Here is a 22,582-nt window from a genome sequence, read left to right on the forward strand (position 1 = left end):
GAAAAAAAACACAATTTTATTTTTGAAAAAAAAAACAAAAACATGCAAAATCTCTGAGTGAAAAAAACTAAAACTAAAAAATTGAAACCCATAGCTGAATCCTTTGGGTTTAAGATGAAACAACAAGAATGACCAAACACCACAGTATAGCAGTGAATCTTTGAAACGTTTTTCTATTACTTACCATGTGCTAAGTATATCTGTTGGAATGAAGTTTTCAGGTTTAAAGTTATTGACAACATTTTTCATCAGAAAAGGCCCGTGAATCTTTTAAAAGAAAAAGATAACCCAATAGGAAAATAAAAAAATATAAGACAAGCACAAGTTTAACTGCTCATTGAATCCCCATTTTGTTGAGAACTTATTTTTAAGACATACTAATTAAAAGTAATAGCGCCAATTATAGAGCTCCAGGGAGGGAGCACTTCCACAGGTATAAGATCTAATATTTTTCAGGTAACTATATGAAGTCAAGTATCACAAACAGTGGCATATGCAAATCTCTGCACACTATTCACAACATACAGATCAAATGTAGTCAAGTTGCAACTTTGTTAAATGTCATTGGTAAATCTTCAGAATCATGATCAATGCACCTACACAAATTCATACATCATAATACATGAATATCTTTAAACCCAAAAAATGATAAAAGTTAATGGCAAAAGAAGCATAGATCACCAACATAGCAATTGTTTGAATGCATGTCATTTGAGTCAACTATGACACATAAGCAAAAGAATAATGCCAAGTTTAATTAGATTAAAGCAACAACCCTTCATTTTGGACAAAATAGTTGCTAGAACAGAAAAGTTTTCACCATAATAACCAATGCAAACAGTTGCTATAAAGGAATAAACGTACCTGAGTGGTCAACAAATCTACAGCAAAATGGTGTTCAGACACATATCGATTAGGATTCTTAACAACTGCCTCTAATAGGGCCCTTTCTATCTCTCTGCCTATCATATCAGCAGCAAAGACAATTCGGCGATGGGAGCGGCCCCCTTCCCTGGCTAGATGCAGATTGCCATTCTCCCCATAAGCACCCATAACACCCAGTTCTCTAATTTTCTATGGTCCTTCAGTACACACAAACCTGGAGAACGGAAATGCACTTTAAAAGAATGAAAATTTTAAAAGAGTAAAATAAAAGCACTATGTTGGAGCAATAAATCAGTCATCTTGTAAGTTTCATTAAGAACATTGGTTGAATAAGAAGCACAACTATATGGACCAAGTTTTTCTCAACTGAGAAGAAGATATCAGTTGTGATGTTCCACCAATCAAGCACAACATAATACTTCCTTTCACGTCAGTATATATTTAACGAGATAAACAAAGATAGCATAGAGCAAACTAATTGGTGACCCTTAAAAAAGTGGTGCTGAATTAGGGAGTGCTAATGAAACCTTTGTGCGTACAATAGACCCTTGTGGTCGGGCCCTTCCCCGGACCCTGCGCATAGCGGGAGCTTAAGTGCACCGGGCTGCCCTTTTATAGTACTATGGTACAAACTAAATGAAATCTCACTATCAAACCGAAAGAGAACAGAGGTTTATTTCCAGTTTTATTCTTTTTCTTCCTTCTTGCATGTCACCTTCACACTCTCTTCTCCAAATGTTCCAGTACATAAGTAAACGATCTGAACCGTGAAGAATAGGGGTTTCACAGCTCTTCAACTTTCTTCAGTTTCAACCTTTAAGCAGTTACATCAGAAGTTAGGAATAGGCATAGAGCCTTTCTTGTAGTATTGCTTTCTGGCACTTCAGCTTCAAATTGAAAACAAGCCTAACAGCCCCCATTCCTCTTACGCTTTTCCAATTTTTTGGAGTTCTACATCCTGCAGCAAAAGCCGTCTAAACAGAAAGTTCCTTTGGCTTCAACCTGAAAGATAGATCGAGAACTTTCCTATTCATCCAGGCAAGTAGTCTGGGGAAAAAATTGGAAAAGAAAAGGGATTGTTTCCAAAGAGAAAAAGCTGAAAAACTGGCAACTGCTTTACGGAACTTAAGAGACAATTGAATGGAAGCAAGTTGAAGATAAAAGAACACATGCACTTGAAATGTTCACCGGGCTGTCTTTGAAATCAATGTAGTTCATAAATATAGAATTTGGAACTTACATCCCTCTCATGCATCGCCAATTATCCACCAGCATCACACCTTTTTTGCAGAAAACTCCCCCAACAAAAAATTACGTATCATAAAAACTTTTGGTTTCAAGCTAAATACATTTCAAGAATAAACTACTAAAAGGAGGAATCTGTAAACTACAACATTGAAAAGAAGAATTAAAAAAGGGGATTGGGATTAATCAAAACAAATCATTTTATGCTCCTCAATTCTCACTAACTCTCCCGCTCCGCCTATTTTAACGTCCTTAGAGGGAAGGGATGATGGACCAAAAGGAGAAATAGAAGGAATTATAAGTATTACCCTGGTTCATCTCTTCCCTTTTTAAGTACAGTATCCCCATTGCACATGTTAAGTACAGGTACTGGAAGCCTTGAGAAGCCCCGTCGAATTAGTACACTTATACTATTATTAGTTTATTATAAAAACACCAAGTGCATCCAGTATAATCACTCTCAAACTTATGCATAGTTAAATTAGTGTACCTTAAAAAGTAAATTGCTTGCTACTTATTGGAGAAGCTTCGTGTCAGAAACATAGAGAACTTGACCACCGATATATCTTTTTCCAAGATGAACCTTGCACCGTACCAGATAGCCAAAGCATAGCTGGAGTACATAATAGCAAAATGTGACCCAAGACCTAATCCACTTAACAGCCCTTCATTTGACCCTGAATGGTAATCTTTAATTAGGGACTCGTTATAGCTGGCCACAACTTGCTTCTCCCCTGTAAAAGATGCAGCCTGACGAGGAAACAAGATCAATCTCATCTACTGGTGGTTATTTTCTGAAAAGAAAGTGAAACAAAGATTGTTTTACTCCCAATATAAATTTCATCAGAGCATGGGCATCACAATAATTTAAACTTATGACATACCATTTTAAAGGAGCCTATTGTCTTGCTGCCTTGGCATAAGCATCTTGTCCACGGGGCACCATCCTAGATAGGATGAGGGACATCACTCCACCAAAGATGACAAGTAGAGGAATGATGGATAACATAACAACTGTGAGAAGCCAGCCTTTGGTAAATGCAATGACAAAACCCGCAAGGCATGTTAATATCAGCGGTACAAATTTCCCTACCTGCCGCAGTTAAAGGAAATAATATCAAGTATAGAAAGAGCAATCATATCCTCACAAAGGATCTTTTATGTAGAAAGCAATTTACTATGTAGTGGTTTCACAAAGAAGGGCTTAGTAGAGTTGCTTTTTCAGCATGAGTACCTACTCCCCCATTGCGTCTTGTACAAGAACAGTGTCACCAGACATCCGCCCCACCACCTCTCCCATATTGGTTTCCTTGTCACAGAAAGCTAAATCTTGCTGCAAAATAGTATTATTCGAGAAGGCTGTCTTTCACCAAACAAGGGACCTCTTAACAACACACTCATATTAATTCAACTTCAATAATAATTCAAAATTGCCTATGCTTAGTAAAGGCGGAATGAGAACTTACAAAGAAATGCAGCTGCCCCACATCCCAAAGCTAAGTAGACAAATTCAAATGAAACCTATATGAAATTACACAGATAATTAGAAGATCTCATTTTCAGGAGGGTAACTCAATCAACAATAGATAAAATAAGGACTTAGAATATTTAAAAAATGTTCAAAGCATAACCCTGGAGACTACCCCAAGCACATCTTTGTTATTTTGATTTTTTCCTAAGGAGTCGGTCCATCCTCCAAAAAGAATTGTCATAATGGGCAGGGACAATCCATTGCCGATAGTTGCAATAGTTTCAATTATCATCAAAACTATATCAGTGGAATCAACAAAGGAGAAGAGCTTGTAACAGGTAACTGTCTCCGTTTCTTTGGTCTTGTCCGCATCCTGTTGTCCTGAATTGTTTTCAGCCAGAATTTGCCCTCCTGATTATGAGGAGGCTTCATTGAGTCTTGTATTTCCCTTCAAACCGTTCCCTTCAGTCATAATTCATTGTACCATCATAGTACAATGAATTTAGTTGTTTCTAAAATGGTTCTTAAATTTCAAACTTTACCTAATAGATTATGATTTTTCTAGCTAAGACATTTTCTCAAACACCTGGTGAACGTCAGATATCTTTAAACAGGAAAACCACACAAGAAGGTACTTCTTGGCGATACTAAAACATGGGAAATTAGTGAAAGTAAAAAGTGTTGGCAATATATAGAAACAGATTAGGAGGAGAAATTAAGCCACATAAACAATATATCAACTAACTAGAACCATTATGCAAGACCCACAAAGAAAGCATAAACACGGGACCAAGAAAAGAAGAAGAGGAAGAAGAAGAGAGGAACATACCCAGATTCAGTAATCAAGAATATGCAACAATGCAAGAAAGTTGAGAAATTAAACAGTGTGTTTGTCGAAAAAATTCTTGTTGTCAAGAATCATGGATATGCTAGAACCAACATGCAAGATTCCAGAGAAGAGAGGAACATGCCCAGATTCAGTTATTTACAATTGTCAAGAATCATGGATATAGAGACACCACATGCAAGATTCCAGACCACCATATACTTACATTGAGAAAACCCAGAAACACAGGACAACATTAATGAATAAAAACCCAGAAACACAGGACAATATTAATGAATATTTACTTACTTGGAGCAGGAAAATATCGACATGTTTTGAGACAGAGAAAGCGAAGAAGAAGAGCGGCAATAAATGGCATTGTATTGGAATGTTGGTATATAAATAGGGCCGGACTTGTAGCTTACCGTTTAAGCTAATTGCTTTTCAGAATTATGTCTTTTAATTTATTTTTTCATTTTATTTAATACAGAAAATATATTATATTTAAAAATTATACCTTAATTATAGAATAATATTTACAAATGTACGTAGCTAAATTGAAGAATTACTAATCGAAAAATCAAAAGTAAATTAATTAAAGACTAAATAATTTAACATTAATTAGATATTACAAAACTATAAATAGATAAATGTAGGCAACATAGAAATACAGAAAAAGGACCACAATGCAGAAAATTCAAAATAAATTAAGAAATTAGATGAACATAAGAGAAATATATTTTTTTTATCAGAATTATTTAGAATGGGTTATTTTATTTTCTACTATCTTTTTGCTCAAAATATTTTTACTATATTATTCTTTGAATATATTAAATTTAATGCTTTGAAAAATGTATTAGATATTAAATATTATTTAATAGCAAGGAAAAAATAGACATAAATGGATAACTTATCTATTTATTTTTTAAACTGAACAAATATTGTTGCATAATCTTCACGCACACTTTAAATCGCATGCGTGTGGCTAATCGCTTCCCAGATTAAAAAATACGTTTTTTTTTGTAGAATTAAAAAACACTAAAATTATACCTTAATTGTAGAATAACTACAAAGGTACGTAGCTAAATTGAAGAATCACTAACAAAAATATCAAAAGTGAACTAATTATAAATTAAATAATTTAATATGAATTAAATATTACAAAATTATAAATTGATAAATGTAGGCTGAGTATTTTTCCTGAATAGTCGTCCATGTTTAGGAAATTTTCTGAGAATATCACTATTGTTTCTTTTAGGACTAAAATATCAATCAATTATTCATATCTTCCTCAAAATATACTTGATGCAATTAAAACATCTTTCTTTCTCCTAATAGGATGACATGTCATATTAAATTATTTTTTTAGGATGACATTTTTTTTTAAAAAAAAAGAAGTGATATTCCTAAGCAATTTTTCAAACAAGGGTGATTGTGGAGGGAAATTACTCAATGTAGGCAACATAGAAATAAATATATGTAGAAGAAAAAGGAGTTCACCAAGCCACAATGCGAAAAGTCAGAAAATTTAAAACAACGAAAAAACAAATTAAAAAATCAAATGAACATAAGAGAAATATATGTTTTTTATCAAAATTTCCGGCGTGTAAATAAATGGCAATGTATTGAAATGGTGGTATATAAAGAGAGCCGATTGCATAATCTCTATGCAAGTATTGTTTAAGCTACCATTTCCCGTTTATTGTCCTACCCAAAATTATGCAACCTCTATGCAAGTACTGTTTAAGCTACCATTTCCTGTTTATTGTCCTCTCATAAATTTTTATTTAATTTACTACCCTTTTCAAATTATGTCCTTTTCATATATAAGTAAACACAATTAATTTATTTTTTGTTCCTTCTAATATAGAAAATATATTATATTTAGATTATTTAAAAATTATACCTCAACTATAGAACAACATTTACAAATTTACGTAGCTAAATTGAAAGATCACTACCACAAATATCAAAAGTAAATTAATTAAAGATTAAATAATTTAACGTTAATTAGATAATACAAAACTATAAATCGATAAATATAGGCAACATAAATATGTAGAAGAAAAAGGAGCTTCACCAAGCCAAAATGCAGAAAGCCAGAAAATTTAAAACAACGAAAAAATAAATTAAGAAATCAGATAAACATAAGAGAAATATATGATTTTTAGCAGAATTATTTACTGACATTTCTGTACAAAATCTGGGATGTAACGATAAGCACAAAAGAAATAAATCTATGCAACGACATTTAGAAATGTATTCATTAATATGAGGATTCATTATAACTATTTACCCACAAACAAGTGCAATAAGAAAATATCAATTGGAGATATAACTTACCACAATCGAGAGCCCAAACCAGAGATAAAAGCAGAAAATTTTGCAAGAGAACCACAAATTAATGAATAAACTTTGAAAGAAATCCAGCCATAACAACTTGGATCAATGGGGACCAAAGTGCATAGAGAGAGCTCTAGTGGGGCAGACTCAAAGTGAGCAAATTGTAAAAATACATCAGTTGGAGAACATCTTCACAATTCAAACATTTGGTTATGCCACAAAATCAACCAAGAAAATTTGAACTCACAATTAGAAGTGTGACACCCTAAATTTCCACTTCCCTTCCACTGGATCATAAGAAACAAATTCTGCATCGTGCTTTATTGTTTTCTTAAGTAGCATATCTCTGTACTTATTGACCATTGGTCCATCTCTGTACTCTTTTCCAGTCGATTTGTTGATGCATCTGACATTGATAAGAGTTATCTCAGCTGGCTTGTTGAGGGCTAGTCCAACTGGAGGTTTCTTGCTCTCATCCATATAGACTATCACCTCACGACAGTTGAAATTGACAACAGAATCAAGATCAAGCTTCCGGACATCTGTTTCTCCCAAGAACTTGATGCTTCCATACCCATGTCTTCCTACCACAAAAGTCCTTCACGTGGCAACAAAAACCAGCTTCTTCCTTCTCCTTTGATATCAACTCCTCCATAGGAGGAACTGTGTAGTAATTAACACGATGGACTTCGGCATTATGCCATCAACATCCTTATCATCGTCCCAATTAACAGGATGCATCTCTTCAGGCTCTAACTTGGGCTTATCACCAGCTTAGTCTCTGCCATGCATCCCTATATTCTAAACAAAAAGAGGAATTATTACGCAATTAAATAACAAACTAGGTCAGTTTGGTTCATCATAATACTTGGAACTTGTAAAATAACAATTATATCCTTGGATATACTCAAATAGATAACAGATGATAATTTTTCTAGTGTCCAAAGTCTTGCAAAGAATCACCAATCCAAGAAGTTAGTTGGTTTTAATTTGAACTATTAGAGATTCCAGACTTTGAGCTTAAGGAAATGGGATCTTGATGGAGCAGACATAAAGTGGTACTATATATTAAGTGATCCACTAAAACATTACATGTAAGTATGATAATTGACTTATGCATCTATTAGAATCCAGCTTAACCAATCAACGAAAAGAACGTTCATTAAAAAAGAAAGCTTACTGTCCACATATGAATCAGCCCCCAGTGGAAATTCTGTCCTTAGTACACCAGAAGTGTTTTCTTTATCCATGAAAAAGGGTACCTACGTAATCAAATATTATACTCCTGTTAAATTTCAAGTGTTTTACTTGGATTAGAGGAAAATATGGGCTTTGTCCTGTATTTTTTCACTAAAAGGAAACCCGTACTTGCAATCTTTGCATATGATTTATGTTTATCTTATTTGACTTAAACTTTTGGTCCATCAAACAAAGCATGCCCACGAACTACTAAACATGTCTCACATAAAATTATAATACTAAATCCAGAGTTTACAAAACCAGAGCTCTTGAGCAAAGCAAATTTGATCTAAAGATTAAACACTTAGGATATCCAAAAATATAAAGTAGGAATTAATAGTACTTAGTACTAATATTTGACAAAAGATCAACATGGATTTCAAATCAATGTAGAGCATATAGTAATGCACATTGACCGGTATATAATCTTATATCATCTGCTCCAATACATGAGAAAATGGACAGTAAAGTAAACCTTTGCTCCCTGACATGGATACTGCTGCTTGGCCGAAGGAATAGGAATCAAATCTTGGGGTGCCAAAGTGTGAGTTGCTTGAAACACCAAATGAAGTAGGTTTTAGAGATCCAAATATGGAGGAGCCTGAGACATTGGCATCCCTGGACCACATCAGAGGTTCATTGGCCACGCTGTTAACGTCATATTTCTTTCCAAATGTTTGTAAAGTGGATGAGCCCGGAGATATGTTTTGTGTTTGACCAGATGTAGCATTCGTTGCTGCATTAGAGGCTAATGTTCCTGCAGTTAGGAAATCAGATTGAATTGATTTGCTAATCACTAATTACAGACAACTACAAGGCATCAATAGCTGGCACAAGAAATCCCACTGAGATATTCCAGTTATTACTGACATTTATGGAGAAGATTACAGCTCAATATGCATAGCTACTTTCACAAGGAGCAGATTTAGCTTTTCAGCCAATTCCAAAGCCCTCCTGCTCTAGAAAAGTAAATATGATCTCCCCTTTCATGAAATTGGCAGTATTGAGTGTAACATCTACATATCTCAATCCTCACCTGGACCACAGGCGAGAAAGAAACCTGTACTTAATCCAATTGGCAGAGAAATCATGGGAATAACATATTCAAAGAGTGTCTGTAGATCATTCCCATGCAATAACTCAAGTGCTCTTTCTTCTTAGTGTATTTGGACAGAGCCAAAGAATTCGTTTAATCAACTTAATTTGTGTATTTGGACAGAGCCAACGAATTCGTTTAATCAACTTAATTACAGGAAGATATGCACATATAAAGGCAGCAATAACATATTTGAAGAAGCAGAATCTGAATCCACATAAGATGAATAAATACCGTGACAATAGGTCATCAAATTTATAATTAAGTTACTAGGACTTCGAAAGATTGAACCGAACTTTAAAACTTTTATTGTTAGAAGTCAGGATAGTTTTTTTCAGAGGGCAGTTTAATAAGAATACTACTAGTATTCCAGAGTAATACGAGTGCACACTATCTATCTGTCCACCTGGTCATTTATGTTAGTCTATGAACTTCTTCCGTTTAATTTGTTTGTCTTACTTTCCTTTTTAGTCCATTTAAAAAAGAATGCTTCTTTCCTGTTTTGACAATTCTATAATTCCAACTTTCACATGGCATGATTAAGACCAAAAGATTAAAGGACATTTTGGTATATTCTTCGTATCTTTAGTTCAAGACCACAAGATTCAAAAGTATTCCTTATATTCTTAAACTCCGCAGCAACTCAAAATCAGACAAACAAATTGAAAGGGAGAAAGTGTAATACCAAGAACTCTTCGCGATAATAAACATGAGAAATTGCTGAAAGTAAAAAGTGTTCTCAATATAAAGAAACAAATCTTCGTGTTCTTAAGTATATATCATGGATATGGAGAAGGAGAAATAAAACCACATAAACTATATCAACTAACTAGAACCAACGTATGACACCCACAAAGAAGCATAAACAACAACAACAAACCTAGTATAGTCCTACCATGTGGGGTCTGGGGAGGATAGAGTATACGCAGACCTAACCCCCATCTTAAAAGGTAGGGCGGCTGTTTCCGAAAGAAGCATAAACACATTACCAAAAAAGAAGAGTATGAGAGGAACATGCCCAGATTCAGTTATCAAGAATGCACAAAAGTGGAGAAATTAAAAAGTATGTTGTTAATATATGAGAACAGTTAAGGATACCTTTATCACCTAACTGGTAGTCCTCAAACCTCAACACGTCATGGCTTTTATCTTGATAAGTCTGCATTCCACAAATGGATTGAATGTTTGCACCACCGGGTCTTATACTATCTATCTCTGGAGATGCAATGTATGATGTTGTTCTACTTCCTTTCTGATTAATACCAAATGCAGACTTTCCAAAACCAGAGCTCTTGAGCAAAGGTGTTGTACTTTCGTTTCCTGGTTTGCAAATTTGATCTAAGATTAAACACTTAGGATATCCAAAAATATAAAATAAGAACAAATAATACTTGGTAGTAATATTATATTTAACAAAACAGTAACATGGATTTCAGATCAATTTAGAGCATATAGTTATGCACATTGAACAATAAATAATATTATATCATCTGCTCCAATACATGAGAAAATGGACAATAAAGAAAACCTTTGCTCCCTGACATGTATACTGCTGGTTGGCCAAAGGAATAGGAATCAAATCTTGGGGTGCCAACGTGTGAGGAGTTGCTTGGAACACCAAATGCAAGAGCTCTTGGATATCCAAGAATGGAGGAGTCTGAGACATTGACATCCTTGGACAACAACAGAGGTTCATTGGCTACACGATTAACGTCATATTTCCTTCCAAATGCCGGTAAAGTGGACAAGCCCGGAGATACGTTTTCTGTTTGACCAGATGTAGCATTCGTTGCTGCATTACAGACATGTGGTCCTGCAGTTAGGAAAGCAGATTGAATTGTTTTGCTAATCACTAATTATAGACTACCCACCATAAGAAATCAATAGCTGGTTTCAGAAATAGTAAGCAATAACACTAGCACCATAAGAAATCCCACTGAGACTGAGGTATTGCAGTTATTACTTTTAACATTTTTGGAGAAGAGTACAGCTCAATGCGCACAGCTACTTTCACAAGGAGATGCAATGTATGATGTTGTTCTACTTCCTCTCTGATTAATACCAAATGCGGACTTTACAAAACCAAAGCTCTTGAGCAAAGGTGTTGTACTTTCTTCTCTTGGTTTGCAAATTTGATCTAAAGATTAAACACTTACAATATCCAAAAATATTGAAAGATCTGCAAATTAAACAGTGGTTTTAGGGAAACAAAGTGTAGAAAAGACAACTTATCACGTCTCTTATCCATCAATTTGGATCGGTATACCTTCACTGTGTAAACATCAGGACCTGAGATGTATCTTGGGAGCTTGAATGAACCATCGCTTGCATTCGATTTATTAAGGGAACTCGGATGAATCCCAAACCCACTGGACAACAGCTGCAATGGGGAAGGAGAAGCACGTGTGCAAAGCAGGTCATCCTCACTGCATGCAAATGAATAAAATCTAAGAAACCAAACAGGAAATATCCCTAAGTTAGCTGGTGTAACTGAGACGGACCTTTAAATACCAACAATTTTGAAGAAGACACTGGGATGCACAAGGGCGATTCTTAGCAAAGGCACTTTTCAGAGAATGCAAGACCCTCTTTGGGCTTCCAAGATTATATATGCAAAGCAAAAGATCAAACAGGACAGAGTACATATTTAGAAGTAAAGTACGTAAATCAATATTATTCATTTGTTTGAATTGTGAGAAAACAAAAAGTACTTGGAATGCATTTTCTTCCTTCGAACTGGTTGGTTGTAAAATACATCACAAACAATGAATGCAAAAAGAATAATCCCAACAAATTTCCTTATTAGCAAACAGCAGTCAACTCATGTGTCAGGTAGGTTATACAGAATTACCTATTGTACCAACATCTTGTCTACAATCATCAATTTCAAAGTACAAACATTTGCCGTCCTGTAAACAATGGCAAGAACAAAGACCAAGTTAGTAGTTTTATACCTAACCTAATGGATACTATCAACTAAATCTCAAAAGAACTTCACCTTCAAAACCTTACGATATTCATTTGGCCTCCAGTGAGTTTTAGTAACAATTTCCAACAAAGAAACGTCGAACATGCGCCATTTGTATTTTGGTTTCATGAGAATACTATTTATGTCATAATATACATTTATTTGTCCTATCCCAGCACTCGTGCACTCGAATCCTTACTTTTCAGTCTTAAATTTATGTGATGAACAATCCGATCTCTAAATCTGCATCAGAATCGAATATCGACATGAATGTGGGCATGGAATTTGAACAACATAAGTGGCTAGACATAAAAGTAGATGAATGTAGTCATTTCATACTGATTGTGCACATTTAATTGCAATTTAGAAGTTACATTTATTCATGCAAGTGCAAATTTACCTTCCCCTCCACGATTGCACTAGAATCTTTGTTCTAGTGCAATTCCTGTTAAATAACCCAGAGAAGAATATGAAAATCAACTACATAAAAGGTTCCTGACAAGATAAATTGATTCTTCAAAATCAAGCATGTTTACATTCTACACAGAGTTGCAGACCCACAAACGAAAATGAAACAAGAAAAACATGAAAAGGCCTATGCATCAACTGCGTGTATATATATGTACACACATATGTATAAAGTATTGAAGGGTTTTATCATCAACTGTTAAGCAACCCACTTTAGCATACAAATTGATAGTAAAAATGGATACCCAGTTTGAGTACAAAGGAGACGAAGAGGTTTAAGAAAGATGGATACCCAATTTGAGCTTGAAGAAGATTTGTGCAAAAAAGTGCAAGAAAATCATACCTAATATGGTGACACCTTGAAAAGATGAAGACAATTGAAAGAGTGGTATGAAATAAAGAAATCCAATAGGAGTTACTTGCGAATAAATATCCAACATGTTGTACAGATGCGGGAATAAAACTCCCACAAATTAGAGAAAAAACTGAAATAAAGAACATGAAACTAATAAAGCAACAAAAGTACTAGTAGTTGACGTGGAACCAAAAAAAGTTGAAGAAACGCGAGAAATTACTACAACAAAGAAATTAGTAATAGATATGCAATTGCAAAATCAAGGAGAAAGAGTGCGAAACAAATATTATTCTCAAGTGCTACACATTTTTTGTCCAATCTTGACAATGAAGCAAGTCTCAGCATTCAATCATATGTTTCAGTTGATTTAGCTATATTATAATTTGTCATCTATGAGAAGTTTTCTTCTTGAGGGTTCTACATTTTTGAGTGGTGTTGATGTTGATGTGGGCATGTGACTATAGATGTAGAGGACGGTCATGAAGATTTTACTTCAATTTCCGAATAATGTAAGTCGAAATGCAGAACTCACTCTACCAAAAGCGGAAAACATAGCTCGAGAGCTTTGCCACAACAAGAGCGTAATAAATTCACTATCTCCAAATTATTGCAGCTATTGTGAAACCTTAAAATATGTGGCAACATTTTTTTAATTTTAGATAGAATGGTGAATAAAACTTGGACATTAGGTTCAACCAAACAGAATCAAATAGGAGGATCTGAGAAGACAATTGCCTCCATATCATGCATGGTCTAGAGACATGATGCCTTACTGTCAAATCCCAAAATATCATATTGGACCCAAGAAAGAGGAAGAAATTTCTCTTGCTTATCCTTCAACTGGTGTACCATGACCATCTCATCGTTTTTCCCCAAAAAGTTTGATGGTCGAAAAAGGATCTAACTGCTTAAATTAATGCACCAACACAATTAACGCTTAAGTCATAGACATTTACAGATAGTTTCTTTTTTCATGTTCATTGAATTATTTTTACTCATAGTTTTAAGAGGATCAAGCTAAGTAAGTTAATGCATCAAGTCAATTGACACATAAATCATCAATAGTTGCAGATAATGTGTTTGCTCATGACTAATTGATTGCATATATAACAAGAGCAAAAGATAATAGAACACAAATAAAGTGATCAATTAAAGAAGGAAAGAATGATATTTGGCATACCTTCAAAAATATATCTCGAGAAGAAATAAGGCCATCTATCAAAAATATATCTCGAAAAGAAATAAGAAATTCTTAAACCTGCAAAAAACACCACCTTCATGAGGAAATATAAATATATAGTCCACTTTCTAAAAATTAATCTTTCAGACAAACAAGTGTATAAATTATCAGGGATATTTAAATTTACGCAATTTTCTAACATACTACACTTAAATTTAGGGATTTCATTTTTATATCATTGTCTACTTATCAAATAAGAAGAATCTGGCTACATGAGGATCACTAGTATCTTCTTCGAAATATAACTTCAACGATATATCTACGCAGATCATTTCCTTTTACAAAATTTCTAGTAGAGAAATCTCTCAACCCCCGTCAACATAACCAAAAAAAATATCAATGACTCATCCAAATGAAATGTAGCTTTTTGATAATCCCCTGTGATTGAGATCTCATGTCGGATTATCATTTCCCAAAAAAAAACATGGATCCAACTATTTCAGAGACTTTGTTTATATGTAAAATATAAGAATAATGAAACTGCAATGACATTAAAAGTTTAACTTAGGACTTCCAAAAAGTAAACGACACGGACAAGTAACCTATCGGATGAAACGGTGAATTTTCAAGGTGAAACTCAATCTTATGTTTTAGTTCTTTAGAGCTTCAACTTAAAATTCTACATGATACAAAACGTCAAGTAGGAGATAAGAAGCATAATAGCCACAATATGTAATTCCCGAGAAAAAACATCTAATTGGATCACGAACAAAAGATTTTCTGCGCTATTCAAGATTATCAAGTGAACAAACACATGCAATTTCTATTCATTCATTTGCCTTAGCTCAGAAAACAATAATTTATAACACTATACTCACATAAGTTGCAATAAATTCATCTTGGAATGGAAAATTACAACAGAACAAGACAAATGAAGAACTACCAAAGCTAATCATGAACCCGACCTTGATAATGCAGATGCAACTGAAGAGTTGTTGCCTGTAAAAGCATGAAGGGAAAACCATTCCAATAGACCTCATCCCTGCAAATTCCTGGAACATGAAAAAAAACACAATTTTATTTTTGAAAAAAAAAAACAAAAACATGCAAAATCTCTGAGTGAAAAAAACTAAAACTAAAAAATTGAAACCCATAGCTGAATCCTTTGGGTTTAAGATGAAACAACAAGAATGACCAAACACCACAGTATAGCAGTGAATCTTTGAAAAGTTTTTCTGTTACTTACCATGTGCTAAGTATATCTGTTGGAATGAATTTTTCAGGTTTAAAGTTATTGACAACATTTTTCATCAGAAAAGGCCCGTTAATCTTTTAAAAGAAAAAGATAAACCAATAGGAAAATAAAAAAATGTAAGACAAGCACAAGTTTAACTACTCATTGAATCCCCATTTTGTTGAGAACTTATTTTTAAGACATACTAATTAAAAGTAATAGCGCCAATTATAGAGCTCCAGGGAGGGAGCACTTCCACAGGTATAAGATCTAATATTTTTCAGGTAACTATATGAAGTCAAGTATCACAAACAGTGGCATATGCAAATCTCTGCACACTATTCACAACATACAGATCAAATGTAGTCAAGTTGCAACTTTATTAAATGTCATTGGTAAATCTTCATAATCATGATCAATGCACCTACACAAATTCATACATCATAATACATGAATATCTTTAAACCCAAAAAATGATAAAAGTTAATGGCAAAAGAAGCATAGATCACCAACATAGCAATTGTTTGAATGCATGTCATTTGAGTCAACTATGACACATAAGCAAAAGAATAATGCCAAGTTTAATTAGATTAAAGCAACAACCCTTCATTTTGGACCAAATTGATGCTAGAACAGAAAAGTTTTCACCATAATAACCAATGCAAACAGTTGCTATAAAGGAATAAACTTACCTGAGTGGTCAACAAATCTACAGCAAAATGATGTTCAAATACATATCGATTAGGATTCTTAACAACTGCCTCTAATAGGGCCCTTTCTTTCTCTCTGCCTATCATATCAGCAGCAAAGACAATTCGGCGATGGGAGCGGCCCCATTCCCTGGCTAGATGCATATTGCCATCCTCCCCATAAGCACCCATAGCACCCAGTTCTCTAATTTTCTATGGTCCTTCAGTACACACAACCTGGAGAACGGAAATGCACTTTAAAAGAATGAAAATTTTAAAAGAGTAAAATAAAAGCACTATGTTGGAGCAATAAATCAGTCATCTTGTAAGTTTCATTTAGAACATTGGTTGCATAAGAAGCACAACTATATGGACCAAGTTTTTCTCAACTGAGAAGAAGATATCAGTTGTGATGTTCCACCAATCAAGCACAACATAATACTTCCTTTCACGTCAGTATATATTTAACGAGATAAACAAAGATAGCATAGAGCAAACTAATTGGTGACCCTTAAAAAAGTGGTGCTGATTTAGGGAGTGCTAATGAAACCTTTGTGTGTTCTCATTTTTTTTAAAAAAAACATAGTACTATGGTACAAACTAAATGAAATCTCACTATCAAACCGAAAGAGAACAGAGGTTTATTTCCAGTTTTATTCTTTTTCTTCCTTCTTGCATGTCACCTTCACACTCTCTTCTCCAAATGTTCCAGTACATAAGTAAACGATCTGAACCGTGAAGAATAGGGGTTTCACAGCTCTTCAACTTTCTTCAGTTTCAACTTTTAAGCAGTTACATCAGAAGTTAGGAATAGGCATAGAGCCTTTCTTGTAGTATTGCTTTCTGGCACTTCAGCTTCAAATTGAAAACAAGCCTAACAGCCCCCATTCCTCCTACGCTTTTCCACTTTTTGGGAGTTCTACATCCTGCAGCAAAAGCCGTCTAAACAGAAAGTTCCTTTGGCTTCAACCTGAAAGATAGATCGAGAACTTTCCTATTCATCCAAACGAGTAGTCTGGGGAAAAAATTGGAAAAGAAAAGGGCTTGTTTCCAAAGAGAAAAAGCTGAAAAACTGGCAACTGCTTTACGGAACTTAAGAGACAATTGAATGGAAGCAAGTTGAAGATAAAAGAACACATGCACTTGAAATGTTCACCGGGCTGTCTTTGAAATCAATGTAGTTCATAAATATAGAATTTGGAACTTACATCCCTCTCATGCATCGCCAATTATCCACCAGCATCACACCTTTTTTGCAGAAAACTCCCCCAACAAAAAATTACGTATCATAAAAACTTTTGGTTTCAAGCTAAATACATTTCAAGAATAAACTACTAAAAGGAGGAATCTGTAAACTACAACATTGAAAAGAAGAATTAAAAAAGGGGATTGGGATTAATCAAAAAAAATCATTTTATGCTCCTCAATTCTCACTAACTCTCCCGCTCCGCCTATTTTAACGTCCTTAGAGGGAAGGGATGATGGACCAAAAGGAGAAATAGAAGGAATTATAAGTATTACCCTGGTTCATCTCTTCCCTTTTTAAGTACAGTATCCCCATTGCACATGTTAAGTACAGGTACTGGAAGCCTTGAGAAGCCCCGTCGAATTAGTACACTTATACTATTATTAGTTTGTTATAAAAACACCAAGTGCATCCAGTATAATCACTCTCAAACTTATGCATAGTTAAATTAGTGTACCTTAAAAAGTAAATTGCTTGCTACTTATTGGAGAAGCTTCGTGTCAGAAACATAGAGAACTTGACCACCAATATATCTTTTTCCAAGATGAACCTTGCACCGTACCAGATAGCCAAAGCATAGCTGGAGTACATAATAGCAAAATGTGACCCAAGACCTAATCCACTTAACAGCCCTTCATTTGACCCTGAATGGTAATCTTTAATTAGGGACTCGTTATAGCTGGCCACAACTTGCTTCTCCCCTGTAAAAGATGCAGCCTGACGAGGAAACAAGATCAATCTCATCTACTGGTGGTTATTTTCTGAAAAGAAAGTGAAACAAAGATTGTTTTACTCCCAATATAAATTTCATCAGAGCATGGGCATCACAATAATTTAAACTTATGACATACCATTTTAAAGGAGCCTATTGTCTTGCTGCCTTGGCATAAGCATCTTGTCCACGGGGCACCATCCTAGATAGGATGAGGGACATCACTCCACCAAAGATGACAAGTAGAGGAATGATGGATAACATAACAACTGTGAGAAGCCAGCCTTTGGTAAATGCAATGACAAAGCCCGCAAGGCATGTTAATATCAGCGGTACAAATTTCCCTACCTGCCGCAGTTAAAGGAAATAATATCAAGTATAGAAAGAGCAATCATATCCTCACAAAGGATCTTTTATGTAGAAAGCAATTTACTATGTAGTGGTTTCACAAAGAAGGGCTTAGTAGAGTTGCTTTTTCAGCATGAGTACCTACTCCCCCATTGCGTCTTGTACAAGAACAGTGTCACCAGACATCCGCCCCACCACCTCTCCCATATTGGTTTCCTTGTCACAGAAAGCTAAATCTTGCTGCAAAATAGTATTATTCGAGAAGGCTGTCTTTCACCAAACAAGGGACCTCTGAACAACACACTCATATTAATTCAACTTCAATAATAATTCAAAATTGCCTATGCTTAGTAAAGGCGGAATGAGAACTTACAAAGAAATGCAGCTGCCCCACATCCCAAAGCTAAGTAGACAAATTCAAATGAAACCTATATGAAATTACACAGATAATTAGAAGATCTCATTTTCAGGAGGGTAACTCAATCAACAATAGATAAAATAAGGACGTAGAATATTTAAAAAATGTTCAAAGCATAACCCTGGAGACTACCCCAAGCACATCTTTGTTATTTTGATTTTTTCCTAAGGAGTCGGTCCATTCTCCAAAAAGAATTGTCATAATGGGCAGGGACAATCCATTGCCGATAGTTGCAATAGTTTCAATTATCATCAAAACTATATCAGTGGAATCAACAAAGGAGAAGAGCTTGTAACAGGTAACTGTCTCCGTTTCTTTGGTCTTGTCCGCATCCTGTTGTCCTGAATTGTTTTCAGCCAGAATTTGCCCTCCTGGTTATGAGGAGGCTTCATTGAGTCTTGTATTTCCCTTCAAACCGTTCCCTTCAGTCATAATTCATTGTACCATCATAGTACAATGAATTTAGTTGTTTCTAAAATGGTTCTTAAATTTCAAACTTTACCTAATAGATTATGATTTTTCTAGCTAAGACATTTTCTCAAACACCTGGTGAACGTCAGATATCTTTAAACAGGAAAACCACACAAGAAGGTACTTCTTGGCGATACTAAAACATGGGAAATTAGTGAAAGTAAAAAGTGTTGGCAATATATAGAAACAGATTAGGAGGAGAAATTAAGCCACATAAACAATATATCAACTAACTAGAACCATTATGCAAGACCCACAAAGAAAGCATAAACACGGGACCAAGAAAAGAAGAAGAGGAAGAAGAAGAGAGGAACATACCCAGATTCAGTAATCAAGAATATGCAACAATGCAAGAAAGTTGAGAAATTAAACAGTGTGTTTGTCGAAAAAATTCTTGTTGTCAAGAATCATGGATATGCTAGAACCAACATGCAAGATTCCAGAGAAGAGAGGAACATGCCCAGATTCAGTTATTTACAATTGTCAAGAATCATGGATATAGAGACACCACATGCAAGATTCCAGACCACCATATACTTACATTGAGAAAACCCAGAAACACAGGACAACATTAATGAATAAAAACCCAGAAACACAGGACAATATTAATGAATATTTACTTACTTGGAGCAGGAAAATATCGACATGTTTTGAGACAGAGAAAGCGAAGAAGAAGAGCGGCAATAAATGGCATTGTATTGGAATGTTGGTATATAAATAGGGCCGGACTTGTAGCTTACCGTTTAAGCTAATTGCTTTTCAGAATTATGTCTTTTAATTTATTTTTTCATTTTATTTAATACAGAAAATATATTATATTTAAAAATTATACCTTAATTATAGAATAATATTTACAAATGTACGTAGCTAAATTGAAGAATTACTAATCGAAAAATCAAAAGTAAATTAATTAAAGACTAAATAATTTAACATTAATTAGATATTACAAAACTATAAATAGATAAATGTAGGCAACATAGAAATACAGAAAAAGGACCACAATGCAGAAAATTCAAAATAAATTAAGAAATTAGATGAACATAAGAGAAATATATTTTTTTTATCAGAATTATTTAGAATGGGTTATTTTATTTTCTACTATCTTTTTGCTCAAAATATTTTTACTATATTATTCTTTGAATATATTAAATTTAATGCTTTGAAAAATGTATTAGATATTAAATATTATTTAATAGCAAGGAAAAAATAGACATAAATGGATAACTTATCTATTTATTTTTTAAACTGAACAAATATTGTTGCATAATCTTCACGCACACTTTAAATCGCATGCGTGTGGCTAATCGCTTCCCAGATTAAAAAATACGTTTTTTTTGTAGAATTAAAAAACACTAAAATTATACCTTAATTGTAGAATAACTACAAAGGTACGTAGCTAAATTGAAGAATCACTAACAAAAATATCAAAAGTGAACTAATTATAAATTAAATAATTTAATATGAATTAAATATTACAAAATTATAAATTGATAAATGTAGGCTGAGTATTTTTCCTGAATAGTCGTCCATGTTTAGGAAATTTTCTGAGAATATCACTATTGTTTCTTTTAGGACTAAAATATCAATCAATTATTCATATCTTCCTCAAAATATACTTGATGCAATTAAAACATCTTTCTTTCTCCTAATAGGATGACATGTCATATTAAATTATTTTTTTAGGATGACATTTTTTTTTTAAAAAAAAGAAGTGATATTCCTAAGCAATTTTTCAAACAAGGGTGATTGTGGAGGGAAATTACTCAATGTAGGCAACATAGAAATAAATATATGTAGAAGAAAAAGGAGTTCACCAAGCCACAATGCGAAAAGTCAGAAAATTTAAAACAACGAAAAAACAAATTAAAAAATCAAATGAACATAAGAGAAATATATGTTTTTTATCAAAATTTCCGGCGTGTAAATAAATGGCAATGTATTGAAATGGTGGTATATAAAGAGAGCCGATTGCATAATCTCTATGCAAGTATTGTTTAAGCTACCATTTCCCGTTTATTGTCCTACCCAAAATTATGCAACCTCTATGCAAGTACTGTTTAAGCTACCATTTCCTGTTTATTGACCTCTCAGAAATTTTTATTTAATTTACTACCCTTTTCAAATTATGTCCTTTTCATATATAAGTAAACACAATTAATTTATTTTTTGTTCCTTCTAATATAGAAAATATATTATATTTAGATTATTTAAAAATTATACCCCAACTATAGAACAACATTTACAAATTTACGTAGCTAAATTGAAAGATCACTACCACAAATATCAAAAGTAAATTAATTAAAGATTAAATAATTTAACGTTAATTAGATAATACAAAACTATAAATCGATAAATATAGGCAACATAAATATGTAGAAGAAAAAGGAGCTTCACCAAGCCAAAATGCAGAAAGCCAGAAAATTTAAAACAACGAAAAAATAAATTAAGAAATCAGATAAACATAAGAGAAATATATGATTTTTAGCAGAATTATTTACTGATATTTCTGTACAAAATCTGGGATGTGACGATAAGCACAAAAGAAATAAATCTATGCAACGACATTTAGAAATGTATTCATTAATATGAGGATTCATTATAACTATTTACCCACAAACAAGTGCAATAAGAAAATATCAATTGGAGATATAACTTACCACAATCGAGAGCCCAAACCAGAGATAAAAGCAGAAAATTTTGCAAGAGAACCACAAATTAATGAATAAACTTTGAAAGAAATCCAGCCATAACAACTTGGATCAATGGGGACCAAAGTGCATAGAGAGAGCTCTAGTGGGGCAGACTCAAAGTGAGCAAATTGTAAAAATACATCAGTTGGAGAACATCTTTCCAATTCAAACATTTGGTTGTGCCACAAAATCAACCAAGAAAAATTTGAACTCACAATTAGAAGTGTGACACCCTAAATTTCCACTTCCCTTCCACTGGATCATAAGAAACAAATTCTGCATCTTGCTCTACTGTTTTCTTAAGAAGCATATCTCTGTACTCCTTTCCAGTCGATTTGTTGATGCATCTGACATTGAGAAGAGTTATCTCAGCTGGCTTGTTGAGGGCTAGTCCAACTGGAGGTTTCTTGCTCTCATCCATATAGACTATCACCTCACGACAGTTGAAATTGACAGCAGAATCAAGATTAAGCTTCCGGACATCTGTTTCTCCCAAGAACTTGATGCTTCCATACCCATGTCTTCCTACCACAAAAGTCCTTCACGTGGCAACAAAAACCAGCTTCTTCCTTCTCCTTTGATATCAACTCCTCCATAGGAGGAACTGTGTAGTAATTAACACGATGGAACGTCGGCATTATGCCATCAACATCCTTATCATCGTCCCAATTAACAGGATGCATCTCTTCAGGCTCTAA

At 34.0% G+C, this 22,582-nt stretch overlaps 3 protein-coding genes, 1 long non-coding RNA gene and 1 pseudogene across 5 annotated transcripts; all 5 read right to left on the reverse strand.

Moving 5' to 3' along the window:
• Positions 1–844: 844 nt before the first annotated feature.
• On the reverse strand, positions 845–4,949 carry LOC129871989 (uncharacterized). The gene is made up of 7 exons (XR_008762369.1): positions 4,737–4,949; positions 3,597–3,651; positions 3,365–3,514; positions 3,015–3,223; positions 2,621–2,924; positions 1,534–1,887; positions 845–1,099 (listed from the first exon to the last, which is right to left on the reverse strand). It is a non-coding gene; the product is annotated as an uncharacterized LOC129871989 (long non-coding RNA).
• Positions 4,950–6,795: 1,846 nt separating this feature from the next.
• On the reverse strand, positions 6,796–7,449 carry LOC129871983 (nuclear pore complex protein NUP98A-like; annotated as a pseudogene).
• Positions 7,450–8,295: 846 nt separating this feature from the next.
• Positions 8,296–11,750, reverse strand: LOC129872742 (nuclear pore complex protein NUP98A-like). The gene is made up of 8 exons (XM_055947657.1): positions 11,617–11,750; positions 11,372–11,531; positions 11,262–11,284; positions 11,069–11,156; positions 10,977–10,992; positions 10,634–10,918; positions 10,204–10,425; positions 8,296–8,766 (listed from the first exon to the last, which is right to left on the reverse strand). Exons 1-8 carry the CDS (start codon positions 11,748–11,750, stop codon positions 8,438–8,440), a joined length of 1,257 nt encoding a protein of 418 aa, XP_055803632.1. The 3' UTR covers positions 8,296–8,437.
• A 3,005-nt stretch (positions 11,751–14,755) lies between these two features.
• Positions 14,756–20,031, reverse strand: LOC129871984 (L-aspartate oxidase 2-a, chloroplastic-like). 2 transcript variants are annotated; one of them, XM_055946812.1, is made up of 4 exons: positions 19,819–20,031; positions 16,683–16,969; positions 16,003–16,236; positions 14,756–15,128 (listed from the first exon to the last, which is right to left on the reverse strand). In XM_055946812.1, the coding sequence occupies exons 3-4, from the start codon at positions 16,189–16,191 to the stop codon at positions 14,937–14,939; spliced, it is 381 nt and encodes a 126-aa protein (XP_055802787.1). In that variant the 5' UTR covers positions 16,192–16,236; positions 16,683–16,969; positions 19,819–20,031; the 3' UTR covers positions 14,756–14,936. The 2 variants fall into 2 exon arrangements, with proteins under 2 accessions (XP_055802787.1, XP_055802786.1); XM_055946811.1 differs by lacking the exons at positions 16,683–16,969; positions 19,819–20,031 and adding exons at positions 17,703–17,778; positions 19,226–19,698.
• A 2,070-nt stretch (positions 20,032–22,101) lies between these two features.
• Positions 22,102–22,567, reverse strand: LOC129872743 (nuclear pore complex protein NUP98A-like). The gene is made up of 2 exons (XM_055947658.1): positions 22,400–22,567; positions 22,102–22,317 (listed from the first exon to the last, which is right to left on the reverse strand). The coding sequence occupies exons 1-2, from the start codon at positions 22,565–22,567 to the stop codon at positions 22,102–22,104; spliced, it is 384 nt and encodes a 127-aa protein (XP_055803633.1).
• Positions 22,568–22,582: the final 15 nt, after the last annotated feature.

The sequence above is a fragment of the Solanum dulcamara genome, chromosome 11, assembly GCF_947179165.1.
Source record: "Solanum dulcamara chromosome 11, daSolDulc1.2, whole genome shotgun sequence".
NCBI lineage: Eukaryota > Viridiplantae > Streptophyta > Magnoliopsida > Solanales > Solanaceae > Solanum > Solanum dulcamara.